The following is a 15982-nucleotide window of genomic DNA, read 5'->3' on the forward strand; positions in this document are numbered from 1 at the left end:
ATATGTCTTGGTTCACAAAGAACCGAAGCCTAAAATGGTCAATGACCTTGGTTGTTTAGAGAAACGAGACCACAAAGTACTTATGCCTCGGTTATGCCACGAACCGAGGCATAAAATAACTTAAAAAATATATTTTTTTGGAGGCTTTAGGTAGCGATTCTTGATAGAATTGAGGTCATAAAGCCCATATTGTCTCGGTTAATAAAATAACCGAGGTAATAAGATGTTTCTAGGGTTAATTTCGCGAACAAAGCTGCACATTTCAGACAAATCCATTGTGTTGTTGCGCTCCTGCTTTTCGCGCCCACATATCCAACATTTCTTCCATTTTTTTCTTTCATTTAACATTGATTAAGTGCTTAGGTATGATTTTCTTTTGTTTTAACCGATTGGTTTTGTGCACAAGTGCTTTGTGATGTTTATTTCTTTTCATTTCAGCACCAAACCCACCTTCAAGCTTAGTTTAGTTTTAGATTTTTTATGTTTTCTGTTAGCATAAAGATGACGTTTGGAATTTTTGATGATGCCCAAAATTAAGTCTCAAGTGTTCAAGTTGCAAGAAGACCTTCATGAAGACTTGTTTTGTGTTAAAGCTTTTGTAATTTAATAGAATTATGTATAGGATGTTGTTTATCCTTGATTCCATGTATTGTGTGCTTTGAACTTCATTTTTGGAATCAGAAAAATCTAAGGTCAGGAATGATCAATTACCAACTAATGATAATCGATTATCCATAATCGATTATGACTTGCCATAATCGATTATCACGACTAGCGATTGGAGTTTTTAGACATGTTTTTTACCGTTGTGCATTCATTAAATGCATAATTGATTACCATAAATGAATAATCGATTATCATGCGTTAAATAGCTGACAACATATTTTTGGAGGTGTTCTTAAGTGAGGTCTTTATAAAGATGTTTTAGACTTTCATTCTAACACACACTTGTTAGTTTGAGTGAAGTGTGATCTAAGGTTTGTGTAACTCTTGTGTTGTGGCTTTGAGAACTTGGTGTTGGCATAAAGCAAGAACTTTCACTAGGAGTGTGATCAAGTGTTGTTGTTGTTGCTGAGTGAAGCTTATCACCCTTTGTGAAGATTCAAAGGAAGTGTTTATCCTTCGTGAAGCATTTAGAAGAGGTGTTCATCCTTTGTGATTTTCAAGGAAAGTGAGTATAATCTCTTGGGGTAACAAGAGACGTGTTTCTAAACCCTTAAACTTGTCTTTATGTGTGATTGTAATATTTTATTGGTTTTTGTGATAGTTAATATCTGTTTGGGATCAGCAACTGAACGTAGGATCCTTGGGATCTGAACCAGTATAAAACTACTTGTGCAAATCTCTCTTTCCCTACACTCTTTATTGTTGTTTATATTATTTGTTAAGTAAATATTATAAAGAGAAAGAAAAATTATTTTAAAGAACAAGAAATCAATTCACCCTGTCAACTTGATTTTTGTCCAAACACACTAATCATTCTACTGTTCTACTATAACATTTTCGTTTGATTGTTTGTTCTTCATATACCATAGGTAGAGGTCAAATTGAGAGTATGCTCAAATGAACTTGAAATGACTTGAAAATTTGTATGAAGGACCAAAAAATCATGAAAACCCAACACAAAATATTTCAGCTTAAAATTCAAACTCTAACTATTTTAAATATTTTTCCAAAGTTTTAAAAAAAAATTCAAAAAATAGAAAACAACGTTTTCTGGAAAATCTAGAAGGATTAGTTGGCAACGCGAGCTACCACAGTATCTAAAATTCTTTTATACCCAAAATCCGTATATAATAGAAAAACGGTTAACTAGAGTGAAAGTTAGGGTAATTTTAAGATCTTCAATCCAAATAATTTTAGACTTCATATTTACCCAAATTAAGGGCTCCTGGGATTTTTTTCCTGAAATATAAGTTTAAAAGAGTGGTAAAAAAATTCATTAAAAAATAATAACCATCAAAACCAAAAATCACATTAAATAGTTATATGTAGGACTGCATTTTTGGGTTGTGGATACTTGTTTATTATGTGCAAGTATGTTTCTGTGTTTCTGGGTTTATGTGTTTCTGGGTTTATGTGATATGATTTATGTGATATGGAATGTTTATAGAAATGACCATATTTTAAAAAGAATACTTACTTTAAACAGCAATTTTGGTAAAAACCGAGGCCAAAAAGGGTCTATTGTCTTAGTTCCAGATCCAACCGAGGCCATAGACCCTTTAATTAATTAATTTTATGGGTCTACAACCTCGGTTGAAACCAAAATCGAGACAATAGACCTAATTTATTTTTAGTTTACTACTTCAGAAGTTTTGAACCAAGGTAAAATCGTAACCTTTTTACTTTGGTTTTTGAACCGATGCCAAAAGTCGCCGACTTTTTACCTCGCTTGAATATACCTCGATTTTACAATCGTTGTCATAAACCCAAACTAACCGTTGTCGTATCCCTTCGTTGCACTAGTGCTTGTCGGTCTATTAAAACTAATGGTGCATGAACTACTTTAACTTAACAGAATATGATCAAACATTAACCTAGACAAGGTAAATGGGCCACTAGGCTCAAACCTTGGTCTATCGAGGTATTTTATTTACGTTCGCATTAATTACACACTGCCAATACCCAATTTCATCCGGATTATTTTTATAGTTTTATTGCATTTTGGTTGTCACATATTTAACCTTTTTATTATTCATTTACCTATTTCCTTTTTTAGTTCTATTTATTTTATCTTATTGTTTTTATTACCCTTTTTCTTTATTGCTTATTTTGTTTCTATTCTATCTCTTTTTATTTATTTTACTTTTTTTTTATTTTTATTATTTTCTTTTAATTCTTCGTTTTAATTTTAATTCTTATTTTTTATTTTTATTTCTTATTTTTTGATTTATTTTAATTTTAATTAAATTTTTATCTTTTCATTTTGTTTATAATTAAAAAATTATTATTAGCTAAAATGTTTTAAAATTAAATTAAATTAAAATAAAAAAAATGAATCAAAAAGTTAGAAAAGGACAAATTGGCAAAAAGGAGGGGACAGAGTGGAGAAAAACGGTTTTCTGCTGCGAGGAGACAAATTGGTTTTGGGCAGGCAAGGACAAGGCAAGTTTTGGGGAGAGCAGAGGCGCGATTTGGTTTGGCAGGAGGCACAACAGAGGGATTGGCAATTCGCAAAAAGTAATGGAGAAGAGAAAGTGAAGGGAATACACAAAAAAGGGGGAGGGGACTCATTTTTTTTTTGAGGAGGCGAGCATAACAAAGACTGACCCTCTCTGAAAGCGAAGAAAACTCCCCTCTCTGTATCAAGAATCGAGGACCAGGAGAAGAAAACTCCCCTCACTGTATCAAGAATCGAGGACCAGGAGAAGCCATCTTCCTGGGAGGTTTAGACCTGCACCGAGAGAAGGGAAGGAGATTATCATCGAAAAAAAACTTCAGCACTCAGGTAAGTCGTCCATCCCAGTTCTCCATCCTAGTTTGATCCTAAAGGTAATCATTGGCTTGCTGCGATGACTCTATGTTAATGTTCACATACTCAATATGCTTGCATTTGTATTGTTTTTTTTTTCTTCTTGCTACATTGACTGCTTAATGTTTCTATTACCAACGTATCTCCATTCCCTTTCCATGAGCACATGAACGCACCTTACACCACAAGGCTTCACTGAAATTCCTTTTCTCTTGAGTTCTGGTCTTTCATAACACTCAACGTCCCTTTTCATCTTCTCAACACTTATCCATAAAACATCATGATGGTCAAATCCAGAGAAGCATTGTTTCCTTTTTTTGCTCAAGGCGCCATCGCCATAGCCTTCGTCTTGCCTCTCTCGGCCTGGGCAGCCATTCGCCTTCTCGCATATACCCCGTCCTAACTCACACATCCCACCTTCGTCCTCAACCTGCACAACACAACGCCACAGAAATAAAAACAATTACTAAGAACCAAGACTCATTCTTCTGTCGTTTCATACTCTCTGCCTAGCAAGACGCCTATGCTCTTCATCTGAATCCAACATCATTTTTCACCTGCATCAATCCAAAACTTAGAGAAATCAACTCACAGATCCCATGCCAATTTGTTTAAAGTTAATCGCAGTGCAGCCACCACCATAGCCTTAGCATAGCCAAATAACCCAAAATCTCTGCATCTGTTTTAACTGCTCTGGAAATCGAAACCATTTTTGGTCACCACGACGCCTCTGTTGCGCGCATGAACGGCGGCTGGTCTACCGGAGGCAACGGTGTTTTGTCTCGTTGGTGGCGGCGCTCTTGGACTTGAAGAAGAGGAAAGGGGTTTCCCTACTCGCGAGCGAAGAAGAGAGGAGAAGTGGCGGTGACACCGGCCCTGATGCTGGAGGCATCTGCCGTTGCCGGCGACGACGAGACTGGGGAAGGCGAAGGCGACTCCGGTGCAGTCGGCGGCATCGACTGTTCTCGTTGGCGGCGGCAAGGATGTTGCGGAGGAACAAGGTTGTTCTCTTTCGCGCGAAGAGAGGGCAGAGACGTCGCCGCTGGTAGTGGCTCTTGGTGAGGGTCGATGTTGCTGGCGACGCTAGGGCTGGCCGGATGGCGCGGTGCCTGTCGGAGGGCAGCGGCCGTTTGGAGAAAAGGAAACCAGCATGTGGTCGCGCTTGGGAAAGGAGAGACCCTAGGTCTCTTTCATTTTTTTTCGAATGAGTGAGAATGGGAGGAAAGGGGCAGAACCCCTAGTGTTTCAGCTGGGAAGAAGGCCTTGGGCCTAGGTTCAGACCGTTTTCTCCTCTGCCACCCCCATTTCTCATATTCACAGCCCCCTTCATTTTCATTCTCTACTTGGGCCAAGTAAAAGAAAGCAACAAAAAAAATCAACAAACCTTTTCTGCACCCCCATTTCTTCTAAGTCGAGCCCCTTTTCCACTTGGGCTTTGGCCCAATCTGTTATCAGAATTTAATTTGGTTTGCAGCCCCCTTGTTTCGTTTTCACACCCCTTTTTCCACTTGGGCTTAGGCCCAATCTGTGTATAAAAGGAAAAATAGCTTAGACACCCCCTTCTCTTATTTAAGCACCTCCACACCTTTTGTTATTTACTTATCATTATTTATTTATTTATCTTTTATTTTTATTTTATTTTATTTTTTATCTTTCCTTTTGTTTCCATTCTAAATATTTATCTACCTTTTTTAAATATACTTTTTTAAACAATAAAAATAATAATAATAAAATGTGTTTTAAAGGTTTAAGCGCGTGTGTGATCGCTCGCATCGTCCTCGTGCTGAAACCTTTTCTCTTTTATAAAAATACCAAAAATATATTTTAAGGGTTCTAGCACATGTGTGATCGCACGCATCGTCCTTGTGCTAGAAAACCCTTTCTTTCCTATAAATAAAAATTAAAATATATATTTTAAGGATTCTAGCGCATGTGTGATCGCACGCATCATCCTTGTGTTAGAAGACCTTTTCTTTTTCTTACATAAAAATTACAAAAATACCAAAACATCCTTTTTCAAACAAACAATCAACCTTTCGCCCAGAACTACGTAATCCTTGATTCTCCAGGAAAAGTGGAGATACGTAGGAGCAAGGCTAGTCCTTGTCAGGATCACTTTCCAAAAAAATAAAAACAAATTTCTAATCAACTTTTCAAGACAAATTCCTCAAACAAAATTTCCAACCAGTTTTAAGGAACTACGTAACCCTGATTTCTCAGTCTAATTGAGAATACGTAGGAGCAAGGTCAATCCTTGTCGGGCACAAAAAACACAATTAGAGTTTTATTTTTTTAGGGGAAATTAAACATTTTGCAAACCACATCCAATTCGCGTATTTAGTTAAAGGTACTGCCTTAGGGCAGGCGTTGTGGGGGTGCTAACACCTTCCCCACGCGTAACCGACTCCCGAACCCAATCTTTGGTTTTCGTGGACCGTGCTTTATCGTTTTATGGTTTTTCCGTAGTTTTCCAGAATAAACTATGGTGGCGACTCCAAACCTCTTTTCCAAAACCTGATTTCTTTTTTGGATGTCATCCCGTCGCGATTCTGGTTGCGACACACACTTAATACTTTGTTGACGTTTGAGACTGACTTGAGCATTAGAGTATTTTTTACATGCAAAATCCTAATTCACCTTATAGAGGACGAGTATTGAGGAGGAGGATGGTGATCACTTTGGAGAACGAGAGTTGAAGAAGGTCGTGGAGTTGAAATATTTTGCAGGGTACTTCTTTGACTCTATAAGAACATAATAGTTGATAGGAGAGGTGGTAAAGGAGACAATGATGGGGTTGGTGTTATTATGACAACATTTTTCTGCTCATTTTGAGGATGATGGGACAAGGTTGGTGCTTGTCCAAAGACTAGGCCTTATGAGAAGGAGGAGAAGAAACTTGAGGGAATGAATGCTAAAATGAGAGTTATCTTGATCGTTTAGTTTGGTTATCCGACCTATTGTTTGTTTGTCCAGCTTGTTATATGGTCCTCGAGCCTAGTCGTCTAGTTTGGTTGTCGCACTTGTTGTTTGGTCATCTAGTTTGTTGTCTGATCCTCCAATCTAGTTGTCTAGTATGGTGATTTATTATCGGTTTGGTAACTGTCAACTTTGTAATTAACCCTCCGGGGTTGATGACTTGTTGTTTGGTCTGTTAGTTGATCGTTTGAGAGTAATACTTTGTCGTTCAATTTGTTAGTTGACCATCTAGGTTGGTGACGTGTCGTCCGATTGTCAGTTGACCATGCAAATTAGTGATATGTTGTCCGATTTGTTAGTTGATCGTTTGAATTAATACTTTGTCTTTCAATTTATTAGTTAATCATCTAGATTGGTGATGGACTGTCTGATTTGTTAGTTGACGATTTGATCTAGTGACTTACTGTATTAGTTAACCGTTTAATTTATAATTGATGGGACGACCATAATGTATTAGTTAAGAATGTTGAAGATGGATGAAATATAAACAAATTAAGGAGTTCTATTCATTACATAGGAAACTTCCTCTTGCTTTAATTGTTTTCTATGTAGAGTTGATCCCATACCCCAGAGTTCGTATTTATACTTTCGTTTTCTTCTCTTCATTCCTTAAAATAAGAATCTAAGAGTTCATTATGAACTGTAGCAGTGACTTCTGATGGCCGAAATAAAATGAACTATGGTGTTCGTCTAAGAAAGGGGAATAAAAGAATGGTCCGAGTTCCATCAAGTAAAAATAGATTATATATGTCTCGCTTTGTTTATTGAGTCTTGTTAATATTACTCAAACACAAATAGTACGTTGTTAATTTTGTTACGTTTTGGAAAATGATGAAATTAAAGAAAAGTAAATTATTCTTAAAAAATTGAGCTTGGTGTAACTTGAAGAGACTCAACCATATAATATAAGATAATTATATAATATTATATATTTTTTTAACACCGATACAGATGCACAAAATCAGATCATAATATCAACAGATAAAACTGCACACTACGAAAGTTCAATTAACGAATTAACTCAAACTATTCTTTGGTTGGTTTAGTTTATTGGGAATCCAATCATGTTACCTTTTTTTATAAAACTAATTTTGACTTATTACATTTATTACGTTTCGTGTTGAAAGATGTCACAAAACAAAACGAATTATAATGCTTTGTTTAGTTTAGAAAGAAGGTGAATAGAAAAATAAAATAAAAAAATAAAATGATTTAGGTTGTTTGAAAGAAAAAAAATCTTTCTTTTTGTTTAATGTGTAGAAAGTGATAAAAACATGTATTCTTAATATTTTTTTTTCGGAAAAATAATGATAAACTAGTAATTTCATATCCAACTCAAAATTTGCTTATTCACACTGAAGATCCCAATGGTGAAAAGAAAGATAAAAATGGTGAACTTTTCATTACATTTTTTTAGTTTATTATTTAATGATAACTAATACAATTTTTGAAAAAAAAAATCATAAGAGTTTACGTGCAGGTTAATAGTAATCGTAAACGTCTGAGCTTTAATGTTAATAATAATAAAGATTTTCTCGTCTATTGACGGGTTTAATTTATGCTAGGAGGAGGTTTGTTTTGGACTGTATAAGGCAACTCTGTTCACTAAAGTAGTTTCTTGACACTTGTAAAACAATTTCAAACAACTTAATTATAAGAATAAAAAGTATTATTACAATGGTTGTAATAATAAATTTTATTATTGACTCCTAAATGATATAGGATGATTGAACATGATAAAACATTAAATAAGATTAAGTGTAGAATTTGTATAGAATTTGCATCAATTATGTTTACAAGTTTTTTTTTTCCTGCTAAATGTGCAACTTGACATAATTAAGTTTTAGGTGTTTTTATATTTGATGAGACTAATTATTAGGTATATATGCCGTAAGTAACTTCTTCATAAGGGAATTTATCTTAAGCTATAATTGAATTGTTGACGGGGATTAATATAGTTAGATTGTTTTAGTTGACGTTGGTGATGTATAATAGTTATTATTGTTTTGCACTTGAATTTAAACATGTGTTCTATTTGATTAAAATTAACTATTGCAAGCAATCTCTATCTACACTACCTAATTTGTGCACCGTAGACTTGATAGAAAGAGAAGGTTTAATCTCTCAATAGGTCCCTATTTTCGTCCAGAATCTTAAATAGGACCCTTTCTTCTCTGGCGTCTCAATTGGGTCCTTATTTTTGTAAAATTGAATCAAATAAGGTCTTTCCGTCAAATTGATCAGACGACGTTAAGTATTGTGTCACTTGGCATGCTGACAGTGTGGGTGTCATTAGAAACGTGGGTGAAGTCTATTATTTTAAATTTAAATTAAAAAATTAAATTAAAAGAGTGGAAATTCAAGTACAGAAAGGGCAAAGTTCGAAATTCAATTACAGAAATCATCATTCTCTCTCAATTTTAAACCTCTCTTCTGCCGTTTTGAAATTATATTAAAAAAAATTAAAAAACAAAAATCTATTTTCTTCTTCTTCCTTCACTAACTTCATCTTCTACGAAGTCCAGAAATAAAAATTAGAGAGAAAGAAAAAGTGAGGGCGTTGAATCGTGGAAGAATGATAAAACGGAGATGGGTGGCAGAAGGTTGAAAAACAGAGAAACCATGGGCGTTGAATCGGTGGTGCCGTCGCCACCACCTCCGAGATCGGAAGGAAAAACCGCTTTGCTCCAAAGCCCCAAGATACCCTTCTCACTAGCTCTTCTCTTCGCTGACGCCCTCCTCGTCACTCTCGCTGACGCTCATCTCTTCACATACGAAGATAGATTGGGACGCTTACATGTCACAGGTTAGCAGATTTCTCAAAGGAGAGAGACTTTCGCAACCTCAAAGGCGACACTGGTCCTCTCGTCTACCCTGCTGGCTTTCTCTACATTTACTCTGGATTTCAGTATCTTACCCAAGGACAAGTTTACCTTGCTGCTCAGGTCACACATTCAAATTATTCTATTTCTCATTCTACTGAGTTAATCTGGGCCCTTTGCTTGCTTTCTCTATCCAAGAGAGTTCATTCCATCTTCGTGCTTCGTCTGTTTAATGACTATGTGGCCATGACACTTCTTCAAGCAAGGGTGTCCAATTAACTATAACCTTATCCATTGACATCTACTCGAACAACTTTTGTGGATGAGTGACAAACCCTAAAATTCAAAATTTCCCCAATTTCATTTCCATATCACAATTGCAGAGAATGGGGCTTTCTTAATTGAATTTTCTACTTTGCCCTTACTTTATTTGAATTTCCACTCTTTTAATTTAATTTTTTAATTCAAAATTTAAAATAATAGAATTCACCCATGTTTTTAATGACACGTGTGTTAAAACAATACTGTCAGGTGACACAATACTTAACGTCGTCTGATCAATTTGACGGAAAGGCCCTATTTGATTCAACTTTACAAAAATAAGGACCCAATTGAGACGCCAGAGAAGAAATGGTCCTATTTGAGATTCTGGACGAAAATAGAGACCTATTGAGACATTAAACTGAAAGAGAAAAATGGATGTTTGGAATGGAAAATTGGTTTGGGAAGAATTATAGTCTACATAATTCTTTTAGTAGATGAACTCAAATCCTGATCTCAAATTTTATCCACTCAATGAATTGAGATGTGCTTTGCTAGAGTTCCAAATTCGCTCCGCGGATTGATGTCTGGTTAACAAATTCAACCCTTAGAGCAATTAGGATAAATTCCTAATAATATGTTTCGATGAGATAATTTTAAACATTAATTTATTTATTTAGTCAATTTAAAATTTTTGGAAGTAAAATGAGTGTTTTAGACGAGATTAGAATAAAATTGAAATTCTATAATTTTATTAAAGTAATTACGTAAAAATAAAATTTTATCTTAAAAGTAAAAATTTGTAATTCTTCATATTCTAAAGTTTAAATTTTGGTAATCTTAGCCTAGAATCTAGGTTTGGGTCAATTCGGCTTAATATAGATTTAGATAGAAATGACTCAATTTCACATGGAATTCATTCATCTTATTTTGACATGGTTGTGATTCGATGTCTAGAGCTAACTTGACTTAGCCTAATTTGACTTAGCCAAACTTAATATGTTTGTACTTGACTTGACATGAGCTTAGTCCAACTCAGTTGAACATGATCCCATCCTGGCTCGGCTTCACTTAGGTCCAAACTAACTCAACTCAATTTAGACTTGGGTTGACTTGGCTCAACTCAAGTCTCTCGGACATATTCAACTCGATTTGTGTTCAAGCAGACTCGGATGAACCTGACTTGACTTGACCTGACCTTAATTGGATTAGGGCCAAGTCAATTGGATTAGGGCCAAGTCAAGTAATTTGAAATAAAACATTTGAATGAAATAATTTAAAATCAGAGTAATTCAAATTCAATGTATTTGAATATGTTACAAATTGTAAACTCACTTACAAACATAAGGTAATTGAATTTGCTGAGCAAATTTAATTCCACTGAATTAGAGAGTAACGTGGTTGATTCTCCATTATAGCGAATAATGGTAATCTAAGGTTGATGTATCATCGATTTATACATTTGAACTGATAAAAAAACCAACTATTCCAAACACAAAATAGTGATGTTATAGGATGCAAGAGAAGATTTTCAAGTGAAGTGGTTTGTTCATGTTAACGTTGTCAGCCACGGATTGATCATCCAAATAACCCAAAGGCATTGTCACTAAGAATCATGCCAATACTTAATCAATGATCGTAACGCATTTTAATTTGAGTTCTTAACATGAATTGAAGAACTTTATGATATGATTTGATTAGATTAGACCATTCTGAAGCTATGCCTAACCATTCCCAAGCCCTTTGAATTGGTATGGATAATCATTTGGATTTCTTTGACACAATCTACCATTGAAGGTCTCTCATTACTCTCCGCATGAACACATCGTGAAGCCAGATTTGCAAACATGAATATAGACTCAATGGTGTAAGAATTTCGAGCCATCTCTGCATCTATCACCTTACGAAGCTTCTTTCTCTCTTTCAGTAAGTGCCGCACCTATGAATAAATGTACTTAAATTAAAACGATGGAGAGTTTTTAAGTCTATGTTTTTTGTTTTTTTTTTCATTATCCACTGTGTTGCGTACCTGTAGTACTAGGTTTTGATCATTTGGACCCTGGTTTAAATCTAAAGCTGGACGTCCTGTGAGAAGCTCTAGAAGAACAACCCCAAAAGCATACACATCACTTTGTACTGTGAGTTTTCCTGTCTGCTCACACCAAAACATAACAATGTGTTAGTTTCACTTCAACATTTAATAATACTTGAGTTGTAAAATAATAAAAATCATATAAGTTTTTGATGAATGGTTTTTAAGAAATATGTCCTGGTTAAACAATTTGTAACCAATTTATAAGTCTTGTTATCTTTAAATATACATACCGATGTATACTCTGGATCAAAATAACCAAAGGTACCAAGTACTCTGACTGTCACATGTGTCTCTTGTCCTTCTGGCATCAGCTTGGCAAGCCCAAAATCAGATATCTACAAGATGTATGTTCATTTTGCCTCAGTGCTTCATATGTTATGCTATATGTAAAATAAGTCCTTGCTGGAAGTTTACTCATACCTTTGCTTCAAAATTGGCGTCTAAAAGAACATTGGTGGATTTGAAATCTCTATGAACAATAGGAATTCCAAGACAAGAACTTGAATGAAGGTAAGCAAGCCCTTTTGCAGCTCCCAGTGCCACTTTGAGTCTCACAGGCCAATCCATTTTTCTTTCTCCAATTCCTAAAATTAGGCACTGATTAACAGAACATGGATGTAGGAAATTTCCACAAAAGCATGGATTTGGGGGTACATTACTAACCGTTCAAATGATGTTGCAGGTTCCCATTATGCATATATTCATAAACCAGGAACCTGTGCTTCCCATCAGCACAGTATCCTATCAAAGAAACAAGATTTGGGTGGTCAAGTCTGCTTAATATGTCAACCTCTACACGGAATTCACGCTCCCCCTCTGCTGCTTTCATTGCTGGCAGCTCCATTTTTTTTATTGCTACAACCTTCAGATTAAAATGCTTAAGTGATTAGTCTGCATTTTTTTGTAGCTAAGTCACAACGTAAGTCATTTTTTTACTCTGCTGCTATAACTCAATCTATGTGCTATTGGAATTCAATGATGGTATTGTGAAGAAAAATAATAAGAAATATGCCTGTCTTCTTTACAGAAGCTACATCTCAAGCAACACAATTTTGAGAATCATATAAGATGACCTCTTTTCTGTCATATAAACTTTTATCAGAAAGTCATTACCTCTCCTGACTTCAAATTGCCTCTGTAGACCCTGCCAAATCCTCCTTTTCCAAGCAGATTATCATCATTGAATGAACATGTTGCCTCTTCCATCTCCTTGAGTGTGAAAACACATGATCTGTGCCTCCTTTTTGTTGGTTGTGGTATATGATCTTCAAGCTGCCAAAACTCTGCAGGTTTATAAATCCCTGTGAAGAGAGCGAATGTGTAATTTGTTAAGACTTGATGCTTCAAGAAGATACGCTCAGCACAAGTGACAACATACAAAAAACTAAACAAAAGGAAGAAGAAGAAGAAATACAAGGGTCTGAATGATCTTGAGATTTGCTTCTTCGACGCTTGTTCCATGCTGAGACTAAACCAAATGGCATGGTGGTGATCCTATCTTGTATGTTGTGTTCAAGGTTTTAAATTGCAGAAAAAGGTGGCAAATGTGAACGTGGGGTGTCCAAAAACCTTAACCTTGTGGCTGAAAATCCAACCTTTAACCGTTCTTTAAAACTTATGTGCATGACATGCCACCCTCAGAGAAACATGTGGATTTCCTCAAGAAGAACCATGCATGAATGAAGTGAATCGCATTGGAATAGTACTTGGCACGCATTTGAGGGAGCCTTTACCATATAAAAGTATTTTCATAGTAAGGAATCATGAGTGGAGTAAGCATGGAGCAAGTGGAATTACATGAGAAGAATACCGAATAACACACCCTACAACAACATAGATTTTGTGGAGCAGACAACAAAAGGAGAGAGAGATGTACTTTAAGGAAAGGAGAAAGCTGAGAAAAGAAAAGTAGACAGTGTTTGCTTGTCTTTTGGTTGGGAAGTGGTGGTGGGGTGCTTGCTCTGACAAGGAAATGGAAACCACACCCTCATTCTCCATTTTCATCAATTTTACGTTTTACTTGTTTATACAGCTTGAAAATACATTGGGGGGTTGGGTGGTCCTTTTCAGTTGCTCTCTTCAGTCTTCGTCATAAATATTGCTCCCAAATATTTCTCTAGTGTGGTGTAACCGTCATTCTCACTATTCATGTCTATCATCATCAACAATTGACTTAGATTTTCATTTTCTTCATGAATAATAGTATATCTCTCCTAATCTGTTAATGTAGGCTTCCAACTGAATTTTTCTTCTTCTGAAATATAGTATATGTACTCTATATTTGATAAGAAAAAAATACCTATCATATTTGCAAGCAACACATTTGTGTGAAATAAGCTCTCTAAAAGTCAAGCATTTATTAGTTTGTGAGGCAATGAAAAATAAAGAGATGATATTTTCTTCTTTTCAGTTCTCTCTTTTGGTCAAAAGGGAACTAGGAACTTGATCTTAGTTTAAGTGATCTGGTTTCTCGCATTCCATTTTCCTCAATTGTGTTTCACAGGACTTACTTTGGGACGTGGAGAAGAAAGAAGAGGAAGAAGAGATAAGAAAATGAAGGAAAGGAAAAAAAAACAGGGTCAGAAGTTGCTTTCCCTTTCTTTTTTATTTTATTTTTTAAAGTTACACTTTTGTGAGATCCTTTACATCATAAAAACTCCAAAATAAATCATTTATTTGTATATTCATTTCCAACTTCTACTCTACACTTCTTTTATAGTACCTTGAAAAAAAAAAGAAAAACATTATATATATATATATATATATATATATATATATATATAATATTATTGTAATCAGTATCCAAATGAAATCCATATTTGGTATGAGTCATAAATAAATAATTTTATCTTCAAATTCATTAGTTTATATTATTAACTTTATAAATTATAGTTGGTAACTATTTAAATTTAGGTGAGAGTGGGTTTTAAACTATTTGACTCAATTAGTTCTTTCAGTTTTTTTTAATTGAGTTCTTTAATATATTTATTTTTAATTGGACTCCTTTATCTAACTTTGTATTACAAATAATTAATTATGATAGTGAATTGTCTAATTTTGGTTAGAACTAGATAGTATAGTGCAACTGGATGACTCTTGTTTACATACTCCATTCTCAACCACACTAATAATTTTGATGACATTAAAGTATTAAATTTTTAATAGTATAATGGCTTATGTACTTAATTGAAATATGTATCAAGACCATTATCGATTTTTAATTAACCATATCACTTTTATTCTTAAAGAGTCACAATGGTTATCACAATTTATCCAACTTTTCAAAAAAGATTCAACTTAATAACAACACAGATTCAATGCTATTGTGAAAACCAGTATCAAAAACAGTCAAAACCTATTTACACATCTAATATAAACAACTCACTACTCAGGATATCTTCTAATAGTTGAAGTGACATATTTAGAGAGTTCTAGTCATAAAAGGAAAATTAATGCATGTAAATCTTGGAATATATGTTGTCTTTTATTTTTTAAATATTGTAACATAAATATTGTCTTAACAAAACAAGATATTTTGATAGATTAAAAATCATACAAAATGAAGCAAAATTGTATGTACATTTTAGTCTCTCTCTTTCAGAAATGTAAAACACATAAAGTTGCATGTAGTCATGTTCAAAATCATACAAATCCTACAACCCTTATTTTTTGTGAAGCCAATAAAAGACTAAAGACTCTGACCAAAAGAAGATGCAAAGAGTAACAAGAAAGCAATTACCAACAATATAAAAAAAAAACTCTTAAATGTACATTGGATGAAACCCTTTCAATGTTAGCATGAACTATTTTGTATTTTGTTTGTAAAGTATCATATTTTCTATGTTGATTGAAATTGATTTTTTGTATTTAGTTTTATAAATATTTATTGATTTAGGAGTGATTTAATAAAAAAAGAATTTTTATGTATCTAAAGATTTAGAGGGAATCTAAAAATACTTGTAAATGAGAATGAAAAAAAAAACTTGGTTTATAATTCAATGGATTAATGAAACCCTACTTTAACTCATATCAATGAATGCTTTTTTCATTGAAAAACGTTAGACTAATATTTGCAAATAAAATACTATTTTCTAATTACACTATCAAATCCCTTTTAATATATTTTAATTATATTCTTCAGTTTTAATTTCACTACAACAATTAATGTGAAACCTAAAGTAATTATTGAAGAAAATGTTTGAATTAACACTTGTATGGTTGAAAATATTGAATCTAGAATCTATGAAATTAAAAAAGAAATATTTACTTGGAGAAATAAAATATTTTACATGAAAAAGTAAGAAGATAACATGAATATATATTCATAATTAGTACAATGTAAAAAGTGATGAT

The 15982-nt window shown here is 34.1% G+C and overlaps 1 protein-coding gene and 1 pseudogene across 1 annotated transcript; one reads left to right on the plus strand and one right to left on the minus strand.

Annotated features, from left to right (window-relative positions):
- The first annotated feature begins 9040 nt into the window (after nucleotides 1-9040).
- LOC124827584 (dol-P-Man:Man(5)GlcNAc(2)-PP-Dol alpha-1,3-mannosyltransferase pseudogene) lies at nucleotides 9041-9552 on the plus strand (annotated as a pseudogene).
- A 1249-nt stretch (nucleotides 9553-10801) lies between these two features.
- On the minus strand, nucleotides 10802-13604 carry LOC124827585 (putative serine/threonine-protein kinase PBL28). Its single transcript, XM_047300668.2, has 7 exons — nucleotides 13044-13604; nucleotides 12743-12930; nucleotides 12293-12491; nucleotides 12050-12213; nucleotides 11860-11964; nucleotides 11564-11686; nucleotides 10802-11473 (listed from the first exon to the last, which is right to left on the minus strand). Exons 1-7 carry the CDS (start codon nucleotides 13111-13113, stop codon nucleotides 11237-11239), a joined length of 1086 nt encoding a protein of 361 aa, XP_047156624.1. The 5' UTR covers nucleotides 13114-13604; the 3' UTR covers nucleotides 10802-11236.
- Nucleotides 13605-15982: the final 2378 nt, after the last annotated feature.

This window comes from Vigna umbellata, chromosome 1 (assembly GCF_029865625.1).
Source record: "Vigna umbellata cultivar VRB3 chromosome 1, Vumbellata_1.0, whole genome shotgun sequence".
Taxonomy (NCBI): Eukaryota; Viridiplantae; Streptophyta; class Magnoliopsida; order Fabales; family Fabaceae; genus Vigna; species Vigna umbellata.